At 32.3% G+C, this 16,998-nt stretch overlaps 1 protein-coding gene across 1 annotated transcript in view; it reads left to right on the top strand.

The window, feature by feature from the left end:
- Positions 1–16,998, top strand: part of LOC111089593 (Down syndrome cell adhesion molecule-like protein Dscam2) — a 57,969-nt gene that overhangs the window by 22,449 nt on the left and 18,522 nt on the right. The window contains exons 4-5 of the mRNA XM_022402399.1: positions 14,099–14,254; positions 14,876–15,169. Coding sequence (XP_022258107.1) covers positions 14,099–14,254; positions 14,876–15,169 — 450 coding nt within the window. The remainder of the gene's footprint in view (positions 1–14,098; positions 14,255–14,875; positions 15,170–16,998) is intronic.

Below are 16,998 nucleotides of genomic sequence, written 5' to 3'. Positions count from 1 at the left end.
ACAAACAAACAAACAACAAGCTTATATGTATCACAGTGTGGTTGTTCTTCTCAATCATTACATTTGGCGAAGTTACATTTGGTGTTGCTCTTATACTAGTCCGTAATAATGGATGGATTTTTGTGTTAAATTGGTATCTCTGACCTACATGTTTTTCTAACATCATGAACATGAATCATCTAAGATAACAAATAGAAACGAAACATGAGATATATTAAGCTTCTTGGCTTGCTTTTGTTTGACAAAAGTCACACGCGAGTTTGTAAAAAAAGGATAGCGTTCTGCAAACTATTTAAGGTGTAGAAATATAATGTGATACGAAAATATCAGGCCTCTGAGCTCAGAAAAACTAAACAAAGAAAAATCCAAACAAATTCTCATAACTTTTCCATAATAATAATGCTTAAAGGATTACTTTTGTAAGAAGGATATTCTGGAACTAATCTAGTGCTCCTATAGCCTCGTATTATCATTGTATAAAAACACTACAAAACATTATATGTTTATTTACCTCACCTGAAATCCGTAGCCGATTGAAATTGATAGCTTGCAGATTTTGGGTCACCAGGTGTTACTTGATATACGATGAGCCACCAGGTAGCCTTTTTTTATTTTGTATACTGAAATTTCTGCAATGTTATTTTTATACTTGTAATAACATCTTCATAACTTTGTAATAATCAATCTTCTTCACATAGCTAATGATTATATATATTCAATTCTTAATAATAGTAGTTTCAAAAGTAACATATTTTAGTATGAAAACTAATAAACCTGCTGACCATTTCTGACATTATTATTTGAAACAAAATAAGCCTGCTAACCATTTTTAACAATATTAACTGAAAACTAATAAGCCTTCTAACCATTTCTAACAGTATTAACCGAAAACTAATAAACTTTCTACTTTCTAACCAGTTTTATCTCCATGTGAAAAAATACATTTTCTCACTGATCCAATATCACTTGTGTTTTAGTATTTTTTGTTGAATATAATCTGTTCTCCTTGAATGGAAAAATACCTTGTAATAAGATGCAATTGGAAATTTTAACAGATAAACTCAGGTTTCTTTATTTACTTATAAAACATAAACTACTATAAATTGCCTCCTGTTTCTAGCCTACATGTAGCTGTGTTAGTGACTTTGTCTCTTATTTTTTCGATCAGACTTCTGTTTTACCAATTACAATTGGTAGTAAGTTTAATTATTTTGGAGCATAATATATTTGCTGACAGCAATTTCCCTGATGTTAAATATCTCATTTGGTTAATTAGACCTACATTCAAACTCCATTAACGAGTTCTTGAATTCATCAGGCAACATTTTCTCCAGTCAACTAATTGTGCGCAGGGAAGCCATTCCCCTTGTGGATAAGATCCATTAGAAAATGAAGCCAGACCTTGTATGTTGGAAATTAGTATGTTTTTTTGTTTTGTTTTTTAGTTTGTATCAACCTTTAGGTTAACGTAGCGAGATGGAGATGCAATACATAACGTAATCGATTTTAACATATTGCACGTATATGTCCTATGTCGAATTTGAAAGCAAAACATGTACACCTAAATTAATATATGCAACTGCCTAAACTAATTAACTTCAGGAACCTACTATTTACTTCAAAGCGAACTGGTTCAAGATTTATTCAGATAAAAGATGAACATTCAAGCATTGATAACACATAACGTGAATACCCAATAGCCGGTTACATGAGACAAGGATAACCTTTAAACTAATGATTCCACATAAACTAAAACCTGTATATCAGCTAAACAACAAAGACGCATATGGGTAGCTAGAAACTCTGTATATTTATCTCATATAACAAAAAAGCTTAACTCAATCTGGGTCAGCTGTAATTTAAATATTTCATAAAAAAGGTACATCCGCACCTTTGGTTTTATTATGTTTTCTCCTATATCACAATAATGTTGTATTAGAGTCGCTTCTACGATTAAAAGAAATATGAACATATGTTGTTGTTGTTGTTTTTTTCATTTACAACTAATGACTGAATACATTGTTACATTGTTTGTGATTCAAACTACAGAGGGTCTAGTGCGTAATATTAAAACGATTTTGACTATACAAATTAATAAGTCCCGTGACAAACACAACCAATATGAAGTCGCTATGTAACGTAATATGTCAGAAGAACAAAATTTTGACATTGTTTGTCGTTGCGTAGACAGTGTGATGCTACCGAGAATTCGTCGCGTTTGGAAATTTTATGTAACAACTCTTTCCTACGCAAAATATTCATACATTCCAATAGCAAAGATGTATTCAAATCGGGTATTTTGAATTTCCAAGATGTAGATTAGCCTTGAACTTAATGGCATTAGGAAACACAGGAATATGGATCAAACTGAAGCACCAGATTCATCCAGAAAGAGACCTGCAAAAAGTCGCACCTCAGTCGAGGTAAGCAAAGTGCGGCGACTTGTAACAAATGATAATCCATGAATATAAAGGTCAGTGGAAAAAGCCATTTATGTATCAGGTAACAATACGCAACATAATCAAAACGGATCTTCTGGAAAAACGACACAAATCACGTGTACACGAGTTATTTAGTCACATATCCAGGAAAGGAAGATAAGCAGCAGAACGGTATCTAGCCAGGTAAAATTAGCAATACGTGGCGACACTCGATGAAGCCTAAGTGTACCTTGATAACTCTGACAAGTCTCTTATCATTTTATACTAGTTAATCGGTGGGAAATTTTTCCAAAAATCGTACACGGCATATCGTGAAACTATTTCGAAAGAACTCATGATCATATCTGGATACTGTGGTTGAAGCAAGCTAATGATCAGAAGAGTAGATACAAAGGTTAAGATGATCTTTGTTTACTAACAGACAGACCAATCATTTCATACTGTGTAATCTAGATAATTTAAGTATTCATTTTTTTCGTATTTTATCGTAAAATAATTTTGTACATTTAAGTCTTTGTTTCTCATATTTTTAATAACATTTTCTTGAAATCGGGGTTTTTGCTTATTTCGATAAGGAGATTCAAAGTTAGATATAAATGTAGTTAGTATTTGGTAACAGTAACTATTAATCTCTGTAATTATTACAAAAACTTTGAAATAAATCATAAAAAACGTTTTTCAAGTTTGTAACTGTAGTTATTTGTCAAAATTAATCTAAAGGTTTTAGTTATTTATTCTAGTGATGTTCTTATATTAATTAAGATCAAAAAGTATTTTGTGTATAGTAATCAAGTTATTGTAGTTTAAAATGTATTCAAAATTAAAACAAAGTCACTAAAATATCTGTTCTCCCACATCTTATGTTCCGGTCCTATACGTTCGTATATTATGCGTGAAATTTCTGTACTTTGATTGCGTTCGATAGCTGATTAATCCTGTAATTATCCTCAAAACTATGTATCTAGTATCACAAGTTGATTAATGACAGAATCTGTTCAGCATACAATCCCAGGAAATGTAATTTTTTGCTCACTTTAACCAACTGCTAACTTCCGTTGCGACTATGATAATTAGACGCCAGTAATTCGCAATGAAGTCTCTCTCGTATTTCATGTATAGAGCACTAGTGACTTCAGTTAAACCTACTTTCTGGTTTCAGGTTTTACGTGTGCGCGTACATAAGAATGTCACAAAGTAAAAAGTTTAATATATCAGATCCTCAAGTTTAATCAAAGCTTCTAACAATCGAAATTTAACGGAATTCGTTTGTTTGATTGTAGTTAAGTGCAAATCTACACAAAGGGCTATCTGTGCTCTACCCACCTCGGGTATCGAAACCCGGTTTCTGGCGTTGTAGGTCCGCAGACACACCGATGTGCACCGAGGGGGGCAAATGGAGCGGACAAAGTTAACGGAAGACATGATTTTACAAACCATCATTTAATATCCGTTTGTTTAGAACATTCGTTATATAGCTCGACATTTTTAATTTATATTTATCTCACGCAATCCATATATGTTACGAAAGAGGAACAAGAATTGCATCATAGTAGTCTTTAGCATCAGTGATATTATACATATATTTTGCAAATAAAGATCTGTCATATGTATTATATTTCCACTTTTTAACACATTTATTCCTTATGGTTTGGTCTCGGTAACTGATATGATGTTTAGAATTTAACATGGGTTTCATGATCCCTTAGTTCCCCCCATATACTCTAATGTATTGGGTGACTTTTGTATCAGAAACATACCTAGCTTACTGTGGCTCTTCTGTAATATTTTGATCTACAAATTTTGTGATACCTTATATAAAACTGATATTGTATCCTCTGTACAAATCACTCTATTTTTAAGAAAATGTGTTCATAATTAATACAAAAAACTTTAAGAGTTTTATAATGTGTACACACACATACATACTTATATATATATATATATATGAATAAATCAATATATGTAATAAAATGAGTTACATTAATTGTTCATAGGTGATTGAAGTCAGCACTATAAAACAATAATGAACTTAATACAAAACAAAAACAACATTATAATAAGACTAAAAATCAAATTTATTGTTCCATTACCATTGTATAAGTATGACAACAAGGATAGGTAAATAGACGTTCACTCCAGAACGAATGTCGTCTTATTAAATAAACAAACAGTAAAAGATTATTATTAGTATTAGGTTGTATCTGTCATTTGCAAAATTGTTTGCAGAAGCACGATTACTCATTGTATTTACATGATCTGAAATCCGGGCCTGTTGGATTGCGAAGAACTTGGAGGCTTTAGGTGTTGGTAGTTTGCGAGGTTTTGGCAGGGAACAACTAAATATGGACCGTACATTCTTGATAGGGTTCATATCCGACAAATGGCCTGGCCATGGGTTTGTTTGTTTGTATTGAAGTTAAGCACAAAGCTACACATTGGGCTATCTGTGCTCTGCCCACCACGGGTATCGAAACCCGGATTCTAGCGTTGTAAGTCTGCAGACATACCGCTGTGCTACTGGGGGGCAGGCCTGGCCATGGGAGAGAAGTAAGACCCTTACTTTCCAACCATAGCCTTGTGACTCGGGTTGAATGAGCAGGAGCCTCCAACTTGCATGACAACGACTGTCATGCGTGATAAACTGGTCTTGTTACATACAACAGCAGTAATAGTCCCTTCGCATACCAAAAGCTGTGATTTTACAGCTGCCAAAATGGTACCCACGTGATAACTATATTAATTATGAAACGAGTAAAAGTAAGTCAAAAGATTCGTCCAAATTAATAACGGAGAGATGATAATGTTATCTTAACATGACTGTAAAGTTAATTTTCTTTTTAACTACAATAAACAAACTAAAGTAACTGTTCAGGTTATTCTTAGTCAAAGGGTCGAATTTCTATATAAATTTGCAGAGACAGTCAGAGAATATAATGATGACTTGACAGTAAAATCAACATAGATTATCAGAAATCGATCTTTGGGTATCAGTTAACCTTTATTTTGCTAGTGTAATCTTTAAGTGATTTATAGAGGAGTAACAATAATCGACCACGTGACACCATAAGTTGAAGCTCACATATCCAAATGTATTTTATCTTAAATCAGCGGACTAAACTAACCTGTTAAATAAATCATGCGATCAAATATCGCTTCGAAAGAAAATTTATAAGTGTCTTATAAAAATTATAATTTAATCTAAAAATATTAAATAACGAACCATAAAATGTACAATATCTTGCTTCAAAAATTTACTTGTCGTTGGGGTGCTTATTTTTGATTTAAATGATTATCTGTTCTATTTTACTAGTTAAACCCTAAAGGCTTATATTTATAGCAGAATAACCTATCTAACTCCATTTTCTCATCCATCAATTCATCTACATCCTAGTTTACAATCTCATCTGCTCCTTTCTTAATGTCAGCGACCTTCACTTACGACAAAAGCTATCATCGTTTCGTGCTATTCATACACATTGCCATCGTGGGATATCGTAATGGCTTGTGATTCGATGGCCTGAATGTTCTATTCGAGTTACTGTGTATAGAGACAGCTTTCCAATGTTATCTCCATCTTAGTTCATGGATCTGTGATTCTATTCGATTTTTCCGACATATTATTTCCAGCATTGTCATGTTTTGTTACTACTTTTTTTTTTTTTACTACTGTTGTGGAATATCACTGACAAGTTGACTTTTCTTAGCCTGGTGGTTAGGGCGCTCGACTCGCAATCTGTGAGTGGTGGGCTCGAACTCCTTCATCAAACATGCTCTAGGGGCGTTATAATGTTACGGGCAATTCTATTTGTCGTTGGTAAAGAGTAACGCACGAGTTAGCGTTGCGTGGTATTGACTAGCTGTCTTCCCTCGTACAGATAACCTTCGGGTAGCTTTGCACGAAATTCAAGAAAAATCAATTAACTTTTCTTACTAGTTATTTGCCAAGAGCAAATAAAATATCATTTTAAATATACACCTAAAATAGATTGACTCTACAGTTAACTGGCTAGGTATAAAGTGTTTGCGTTATTCGTATTTTCCTAACAAGAATTAAAATAAAAGAGAACCAAATGATAACAGGAAAGGAAAATTTATATGAAATAATATGAAAAGTTAATGATCTATAATGTTTGAGAGAAGTTGAAAGAAGATCAAACTAAATTAGTAAGGCTTTTCACTAATAAAAAGAAAGAAGAAGAAAATGCTAAATTCATATAATCGCGTCTTGGCTTAAAATTGCATAATTCATTACTAATAGTATCTAATCTTTTTTCTTTTTTCAAATAAGATAATAACTCATTTTGATTATTGAAGCAAAACTAATGAAAACAAAAAACAGAGTCATCAAAATTAAAAGATCTACATGTAAGATTGTGAAGAAAGTAATAATGCTGGCTATGATAGTGTTTCACATACAGTTATACGAAATATTAATGATTTTATGATCAATAACGTTCTGTGTCACATTAGCCTTACTCCTACGCAAAAAGTCATCTTATTAACCCTCCTATTACCATGATAACAAACAAGCGTATAAGATGAGTGTATATCTTCTTTCGTTATTTGAAGAAACATCTCTGTGATATATAGGAAAAACTAACATAATAATTATTTTTAAATTAATTATTATTTAGCAAAGGACCAACTTGTATCCATGTGGTTACACATTGTATTCATTTTGGCAATCAAAGGACTCAGTCCACTATTCCACAATTTAAAAATTGTCAAACTAATCACGTTATTGTCATTAATTTAAACTTATTAACTCCACAGTATTTTTCAAAAAAGAAAAGAAAGAAAGAAAGCATTTTCAATAGCCGCGGCTGTAATTAGATCTTAAATCGGTCAAGAGATGAAGCTCTGAGCTAAAGGTTTGTACTTGAAAAACAAGATGGGATCCTCAATAGCCGCGAAACTGGAACTTCTTTTAGGCAGGATTAGAGTAAATTAATCTATGAGACCTTTCCCCCTTTTTTATTAACTATATTTTTGTGCGCCAGGAATACCAAGCGTGAGGTTCGCGTATACTCGATTCGATGTTATTACTCATCAGGATCTCCACCAGCCTACCCTCAAATTGAAATTCTTTTAAGCAGGATTACAGTAAATTAACCTATGAGACCTTGGGCGTGGTCAAATGCATCATCGAAAGGATTTGACCTCCTGAGTCGAAAACTGTAATTAGATCTTAAATCGGTCACGAGATGACGGAGTTATGAGCTAAAAGTTTGTACTTGAAAAAATAAATAAACTCAGAACTGTTCTATGAGCCGCTATGCCGCGGCTAAAAAAACTCCGACGTCAATTTATAGAAAGTTTGTGTGTTTGTTTCTTTTGTAATTTCACGCCAAGCTACACGATGGCTATATGCGCTAGCTATCCCTAATTTAGCAGTGATAGACTACAGGAAAGGCAGCTAGTCAACACCACTCACTACCAACTTTTGAGCTGCTCTTTTACCAACAAATAGTGGGGTTGACCGTCACATTATAACTCCCTCACGGTTGGAAAGGCGAACATGTTTGCTGACGGGGATTCGAGCCTGCCAATCTCAAATTGCGAGTCGAGTGCCCTAACCATAAACCCATGCCAGACCTTATGGAAAGTAACGTCGTATAATGTTTTCAGGCTATTCATCTGCTCAAAGACAATTAAAAATATCACAGCGAATTAAAACATAAAAAAAATGTCATATATTCGTACATTTAATTATGACTTTGTGTTTTTTTAGAAAAGCCCCCAGGTGGCTCAGTGGTAAATCTGAGGTCTTATATCGCTAAAAATCGGGTTTCGATACCTATAGAGGGCACAGCGCAGTTAGCCCATTCTGTAGCTTTAGGCTTAACAACAAACAGACAAAATAATTGTCAGAAAATATTGAACGCTTTAAACAAAAAAAAAAAAAAATAGTGACGGATGCCTAGCAGAAATAAGTAAAAAAAATATTGAGACTTACAAAAAGTTCTGTTTACTCAGCTCTTCAGTTCCAACAGAGATTGTCACTGAATCATTGTACCACATCCTTGTAGCTACAGTTGCATTGTTCTACAAACATCCTCTGAAGTCCTACTGGTAGTCTGGATGAAGATTTAAGCTGGCCTCTCAAGTCTCTGGAGCGTGTACACAGCAAGATACGGTGACACACGCGACAAAGAGTGGATTGTTTCTATACTGACTTCTCCTTAAAAGTGTTTTTTTTATATATAATAAATAGTAAAATTTATAGATTATTTGATTACACGACACTGACTGTCTTGTCATTCAAAGACAGCAAATTTGATAATGTGATTTTTTTTCTGAACATTGTCTTGCAAATTCTGGAGAGGCGAAACGTTTAATATATCAAAAATATGGAACCATAGAGCAATAGAAAACTAATTCTGGAAAGGGTGGTACGGAGTTTTAAGTTATCCCAGAAGATAAAGTACATTATGTCAACGAAATATAGGTTGTCTCAGACGCAGGCGATCTTATTTAAATAAAATTTCTAAAACCCTATAAAAGTAATTTATTAACAGTTTTATTGTAAATCAAAGTTATAGCTGAGGCTAACTTTTAAATTTTCTGTTTAGCTTTAGACTTACAACTGACAATTGAATTTCATTATAATATTAGAAACGAGATACAATTACAGGATATTCTGATTTGGATAAAACGCAAAAAACTTACATATATATATATGTGTAAAAGCAGCGAGGTAAACTGGATCAAATGCATGATAAAAGATGAATTACAAACATCATGGCAAAATGACTTTCACTTCCCTTAAGATACATCAGGTCTTCAGACATGTTTATGCACTTATAACTTCAGAAGGTCACTGATTCATGTAAGGATATGCATATGATAATATGAAACGTACATCTTATTTAGCAGTTAACATAACCTCAGATATTTCATTTTATCTAGAGCTTTAATATATCGTAACGCTAGCATCCATAACTTACATACTACACACTATGGACAAACCTAATAGACAAACGTTTTTGAATCAAAAGTTTAAATCCCAACTAATGAAAATATCTACTTATATATTTCTCTCTCTCTCTCTCTCTCTCTCTCTATATATATATATATATATATGCATATTATAATCGTAAATTAATACTGGTCTTTATCCTTTTCGCATAGCACTAGCATTAATTTGATAGACAGATAAGTAGTAATAACAGTGCAACTTTACCATGGTTTACTCTGATTAAAAATCAATGTAATAGAGAGAATAATCCTTCTAAGTAAAAGTAGGAAAAAACACACTCTAATAATGGACACGTTTTCCACCTGTAAATATTGAGCAGGTACATCTAATAGAATATCTGGCGTTAAATAAGCATTTTTTCTCTTATAACTACATGTATCTTCGTAATGAATAGTCTGTAATCTTAGTTTTCAGTAGTATATTACTTCTACAGAATATTACAGGGAATTAATTCATTTCGTGTTTCTTCCATTACCCAAAATTGAATGCATCTGATAATCACTTATTACAGAATATACGTAATGTTTGTTTTTTCACCCCATTTGTATATATTAAATACCAACTAAATACTGTAGTAGCATTGTATTTTTTATGTATATCTTTACAATTTTTACCAATTAGTGTTGCTAAAAAATAAAAAAAATCGCGCACATGCCCCATATAATGGACAAATGCCTTTATTTCATAAACATTAAGATACGTGACCCAAAATCAAATCAAAATTACGGCTTAAATTACTTCCTGTGCAAACCATTAAAGTATATACTACGGTTCTCTATGGATTTTATCTAAAGATCTCGCTAAATATTAGACTAATCTTTTTCATCATATGTTTAGTTCGATCAGTGTACCTGTAATATCATCTGTAAAAAAAAATATTGAGATCCATCATCTTATTAGCTTCGTCAGCGAGTCCCATCTTATTCCCTGAAGTCAGTTCGTTTACTTTAGATGTAAGGCGTAGGTTATAGAATCTGAATAATTTAAATTCCCAAACGACATATCCATATTACGTAGTTGAATCGCAAAATAAAAAACTCGATAACTCGAGACTTAACTTCTTCAGTGTAATTTATATATATTTATACTCATCTCAAGAATAAAGTGTTTATTTTCTAATACTGAATACTTCTAGTTTGACCAGTATGATAAATTTGTTGTATTAATTATTGAACTAATTTGTACTTCTGATCTATGTAGATGGCCTTTTTGATTATTGAATTAAGTTGTAGTTCTGATCTCTGTAGATAGCCTTTATGATTATTGAATTAATTTGTAGTTCTGATCTATGTAGATAGCCGTTTTGATTGTTAAATTAATTTGTAGTTTTGATCTATGTAGATAGCCTTTTTGATTATTAAATTAACTTGTAGTTCTGATCTATGTAGATAGCCTTTTTGATTATTGAATTAATTTGTAGTCCTGATCTATGTAGATAGCCTTTTTGATTATTAAATTAATTTGTAGTTCTGTCTATGTAGATAGCCTTTTTAATTATTGAATTAACTTCTAATTATGATATATGTGGATAGCCTGTTTTAATTATTGAATTAATTTGTAGTTCTGATATATGTAAATAGCCTGTTTTAATTATTGAATTAACTTGTAGTTCTGATCTATGTAGATAGCCTGTTTTCATCGGAAGTTAATGATAATTCTGAAAACACTCCTGTTAATGCGATAGGTTTCTTTTTTGAGTGATTCAACTGATTTTTAGATAAATTACTGAGCCCACTTATATTTTAAACATTATACATAAAATTATAGTTTCACAGAATATCCAAAAATCTATATTTTGGTCTAATGAAGTTAAAATAAACTTAAAATAGTTGATTGTTACTTTGTTTCTCAGTGATAAAACAGCAAACGTCACTTAACTGTTACAGAGTAACCCAAGAACATGAAACGGTACTCTAATGTTTGCGTACAAAAAGCGATGCGTGTCTTATCGCCATCGCTCTACTTGACCGAATGAGTTAAAAAAGTTATCAGTTTTATCTGATAAAATAAGACAATAAGTCACAAATATGGCTGCAATTTAGAAAACTTCCCCAATCATTTTCAGAAAACTAAACAAATTACATTGGAAATGTGAGTTCAGGGCTTAGAAGCTTCACGAAGAGACAATAAGGGGAACCACAATGAAAGTACTGGGCTTAAAATACGCTTTGTATATTTCCACGATTGAAGAACTTATTCGAATATAAGAAAAAAAAATCATGTTGGAATATGATCGTAAAGTTTCATTAACCGTTCTAAAATTTATCTGACTATATTTTATTGCACGAGAATCATTTTATGAACGTTTCATAACAAAGCAATCCAACTTTCAATGTGTATCGAAGGCACAGATGTTTAGCTCTTGCTCGGCTATGGTTAAAGAACTATAAATGCACGACATTGTCAGATATTCAAATTTTCTAGGTAAATGTGAATCTTCTTCTTCTTCTCTGAAAACTTTCATGTTCAATGCAGCACTAAACATTCATTATTTGTTGTAGGTCTATATGTACTATTGAACTTTCAGAAGAATAGCGAATATTTTTACCGTTAACTGCAATTTATGCAATGTTACTTCACGTACATATGATGAATTTTGTATAGCGATTTTGCGATAAATAATGCCCGTTGAAATTCTAAAAATTAATCAAAAGCATAGATCACATGTGTAATACGCTTCTGCATGCTATGATTTGTTTCTACTTGATTGTGTTCAGATTGAAATTTTAACAATTCCTTCACTGGTCGAAAATACAATATATGAGTTTTTAAGACAATGGTTTCCTATACAATGATATAAAGTGATATCTCTATAAGAACAGGAATCTGAAGCTCAAAGTAATAGTAATATCATCTTTATAAAGATAAGACTGTGTACTCTGAAAAGACAATAAATCATATGGCTTAATCCGCAAACTAGTTTTGAATAAGCTAATAAAATATTCAACTAAAAAAGAATATGTCAATGTATCAGACGTGCAGTGCGACTGTCACATAAACTTTAAAAATCTTGACGTACTATAACCTAGTTAACATTCATATTTTCCTTTCGGCATCTCCATTAAGTCTTAAAACACTGTTGTTTTTAACGTTTATTTTTATTTATATTCTAATGGAGCCAAACATCTGACAACATATTGGATTCAAAACTGAACCGTACTTCATTGGTAAAGTTCTGGAGTAATTCTATTCATGCATTTGTTTTTCAAAAGCGTTCATTATGTTAATTTTTCTTTCTGAAATGTCCTATAATATGACAAAGAGTATTCAATTACTTTCAACACATACATATGTATTCATATTACTTCAACGAACATAAATATTAAAGAAATTTAATACAGACATGGCAAAACAATACCTTGAATTATTATTTTATGTACTATAACCATTTATGCTGTTATATACAAGTATATATATATATATATATATATGCACACACGCATGCATAAACGCACACACACACGCATATTTATATGTGTATGTGTGTTTAGATGGACTGACCAACTGTTAAGTTTTAGCTTTAAATGGTTGTTACATTACCGTTGCTATAAAATCACGCTCCGCGAATTGAGGCCGTAAATGTGACAGTCAAATCTTGCAATTCTGTCAGACAAAAGCAGCCCAAGAGGATGCTGTTTGACTATAGCTGCCTTTCTTAGTCTATAAGCTCCAACATTAAGGAAGGTTTTGCGCAGTTACCCCTTTTATAGTTTTAAACAAAAATTCTAAACCAAAAAAGCAAATTTACATTAAATTCCTTTTGCCACAGAAACGCGCTCCACTGCATTGGATCAGAAAATAATCGCTCAAGAGTTGGGGGAGGCTGTTACTTTGCGCGAAAATTCTAAGCCAAATCAAAATAAAATTTAAAATAAACTATGGAATTTATGGATCAAATAAATGGTATACAAACTTTTTTAATGACACAAATTATGAATAGAGAATTAAAGTAACATGTTGCCAATAAGCCTAACAGCTAAATCGAGCTCTTTATAATAGCTATACAATGTAAGATTACCACATCTGTAGTTGATTTGCAGAGATGTTTTAAAATATTCCGAGTATGATACAAGCAATACGTTATTACAAAATGTATTTCTGTTTATCACAGTACTGCTTGTCAGATAAATGGCAGATGTTCATTAATGCAGAGACCGTAGATTTATTCAACCTGCATTTTGTTTCATGAAAATATATCGATATGCTTATATATGTACTACTTTTGTCATAAACAAATAGAACATTTCATATGTATATATATAAATATTTAAAACACCGTGCACTTGTCTTCCACATGTATATGTGTATATAACTATCCTTCATTGTGTTCCACATGTATATGTGTATATAACTATCCTTCATTGTGTTCCACATGTATATGTGTGTATATAACTAACCTTCATTGTGTTCCACGTGTATATGTGTGTATAACTATCCTTCATTGTGTTCCACATGTATATGTGTATATAACTATCCTTCATTGTGTTCCACGTGTATATGTGTATATAACTATCCTTCTTTGTGTTCCACGTGTATATGTGTATATAACTATCCTTCATTGTGTTCCACATGTATATGTGTATATAACTATCCTTCATTGTGTTCCACATGTATATGTGTATATATAGCTATCTTTCATTGTGTTCCACATGTATATGTGTATATAACTATTCTTCAGACTTTGGTAAGAAGTACTTGGCCTTCCCTACTGGAGAACTACATATTCATAATGTTCAAGATATCGACGAAAAACGTCGTTACAAATGTCAGGTGAAAAATATTCTAACTGGAGAAAAAACAGAGAGTTTGTCATGGGCCAAACTCGTTCTTACAAGTAAGTTTTTAGTAATAATTTATCTTATTCCGTTGCACACAGCGTTAAAAAATATGTTGTAAAGTAAGTTATATTTAAGTAAGTTAATTTATATCATATTATAGTAAAGATCTTGTTCCAAAAGATCAGTCTCCTTTCCGTTAAATTCGTACTTTTGTTTATTTATAAATAACATTTTCCATAACATAATCAAATCCCTGGTCACATATTAAATGAAAAAGGTAACATAAGTTATGAATCAATAAGAAAATGTAATTTTTATAAATAATTCCCATGCAAAAGTTATGCTTGTGATTTTAATGTTCTCACGTGATCTACAATATATATATGTAAGAAAGTACCAGGTAACAAAAGCAAATTGTATAAAGGTGTGACCTGCAAATGTTACTCAAATTAAGTTCGTGACATTCTACCCTATTTGTTTCCTTTTATCCACTATGATCAGTGAAAAATGTTGTAATTGTTAACACCATGCTCTCCATTTTATACGAGCTCTCTCTTAACGTATAGATTCATTTTAAGGTTTGTTTTATAATTTGGCTCTTAATTTTTAATCTCGCAATTTAGTTATAAAAAATGGAGAAAGAAAAACTTGTATTCTTACACATTTATAATTCTCAGAACCTAGTAGCACATTTCCGCCTAGAATCCAAGAAGAAAACAGCGTAGTGGAAGTGCACGAAAGAGAAATCGCTAAGTTGCCATGCGCGGCGCATGGCTATCCTACACCAGAATATAACTGGTATCATCATGATGGTCACACCCTAAGTCCGGTTATTCTAGGGTCAAGGGTCACCCAATTACACGGGACGTTGATACTACGAGATGCAAGTATTCGTGACAACGGAAACTATGTATGTGTTACAAAAAATTCCCAGGGACAACAGCGAACAGAAAGAACTCTTACAGTCAGAGGTGAGATGTTTTGTAATGACAAAATAAATCTCATTGAATTATAAGTTTCTCCATTCATAACTAGCTACTATATCGGTTGCGTTCCCATATAATTTTCAGATTGTCTTTAAATATATGCTTTTTGTCTTGGTTTTATACAGAATAATTTTGTTTTAGCTTGTCAAAAATACATCCCATTTGGGCTACTTAATTTTTTAACACAATTTAATAATCAAAAACAAAAAACATGCTGTGCATACACTTGCGTTTATTGTACAAAAACAAAAGGTTTGATTGTAATATAATTTCTTTAGTAACACGCCATGTTGTTAAATACCTAAAAAGAATGTAAGTATAAAAAATACGCAACAAATGCATATGAGATGTATGTATGTATGTATACTTTCAGGTGTATCTATTGTATTAGTACTTCAAGACACTGGAGGACATGATTCACACACCTTTTTTCTTACACTCTGAAAAGAGAGTGATTTCACACTTTTTTGGATCTAAAGTACCGATACAGAGATGCATCCAAAAAAGTGTGAATTCACACCCTTAGTCAAGAAAGGTATTTTACACCCATTAACGAACTGTGAAATATCAACAAGTAATATTTTTAAGAAGCCATAGACAATACAAATGAGCTTAATTGTAAACTTGGATGAGTTACTGTTTTCTAGAAAAGTGTGTTAATAAAATTTTATATCTAACATAAAATTAGTTGAACGTAAGAAAGTTAGTTAAGTTTTTATTATTATTTTATTTTATTTTCATATACTACTTGCATGGCTATTGATTCTGTTTTTATAGTCAAACCTTTACACACATTATAGGAATGTGAACTTTATTTGTTTCAGATGCATTTTTAATGGTGTGAATTCTCATCTTGTCAACGACAAGTGGTGTATTTAACATACTGTTGGTGTAAACTTGCTTTGTAATCACTATGAGAAAAATGTACACACTGGATAGATGAAGTGAAGAAAAAGTGCCATTGGCCACTATTCAGTTCTTCACATTATATAGCCGCACAATAGCAGATATAATAAATAAACTTTGATCATTGTATAGGCTTCTCTCATAGTGACTACAAAGCACATTCACACCAACAGTATCTTTGATACTTTTCACTATGATAGAGATCCGGCTTTTTTCTCTTTGGTGCCCCCCAGTGGCACAGCGGTATCTCTGCTAAAAACCGTGTTTCGATACCCTTGGTGGGCAGAGCACAGATAGCCCATTGCGTAGCTTTGTGCTTAATTTACAAACAAACTCTCTTTGGTTAACTTGTGTTCGGGTTACTGGCGAGGAGTGGAATTTTCCGAAACTAATATAACCCAATAACACACATTAATCAAAGTGTAGCTTGAACTGGACCTCCCTTGAACTTATACTTCGAAATTAAACAATTATCGGAATACTAAGTTTATTTATTATATCTGCAATTGTGCGGCTATATAATGTGAAGAACTGAATAGTGGCCAATGACACTTTTTCTTTACTTTACCTATCCAGTGTATAGGTTTTTCTCATAGTGTCTACAAAGCACGTTCACACCAACTGTATGTTTTATACTTTTCACTATGATATAGGTCCAGTTTATCTCTCTTTGTTTAACTTGTGTTCAGGGTTACTGATGAAAGTGGAATTTTCTGAAACTAGTATAACCCAGTAACACACATTGATCAAAGTATAAGTTGAGCTGGACCTCCCTTGAACTTAGATTTCGAGATTAAATAATTTTCGGAATATTAAGTTTATTTATTAAGTGGTGTATTTCCTGAAATCATATCTCATTTACTCGGGCCCGGCATGGCCAGGTGGATAAGGCGCTCGACTCGCAATCT

The sequence above is a fragment of the Limulus polyphemus genome, unplaced genomic scaffold, assembly GCF_000517525.1.
Source record: "Limulus polyphemus unplaced genomic scaffold, Limulus_polyphemus-2.1.2 Scaffold124, whole genome shotgun sequence".
Taxonomy (NCBI): domain Eukaryota; kingdom Metazoa; phylum Arthropoda; class Merostomata; order Xiphosura; family Limulidae; genus Limulus; species Limulus polyphemus.
Note: the sequence above shows the minus strand (reverse complement) of the source record. Positions and strands in the feature narration are given on the sequence as shown.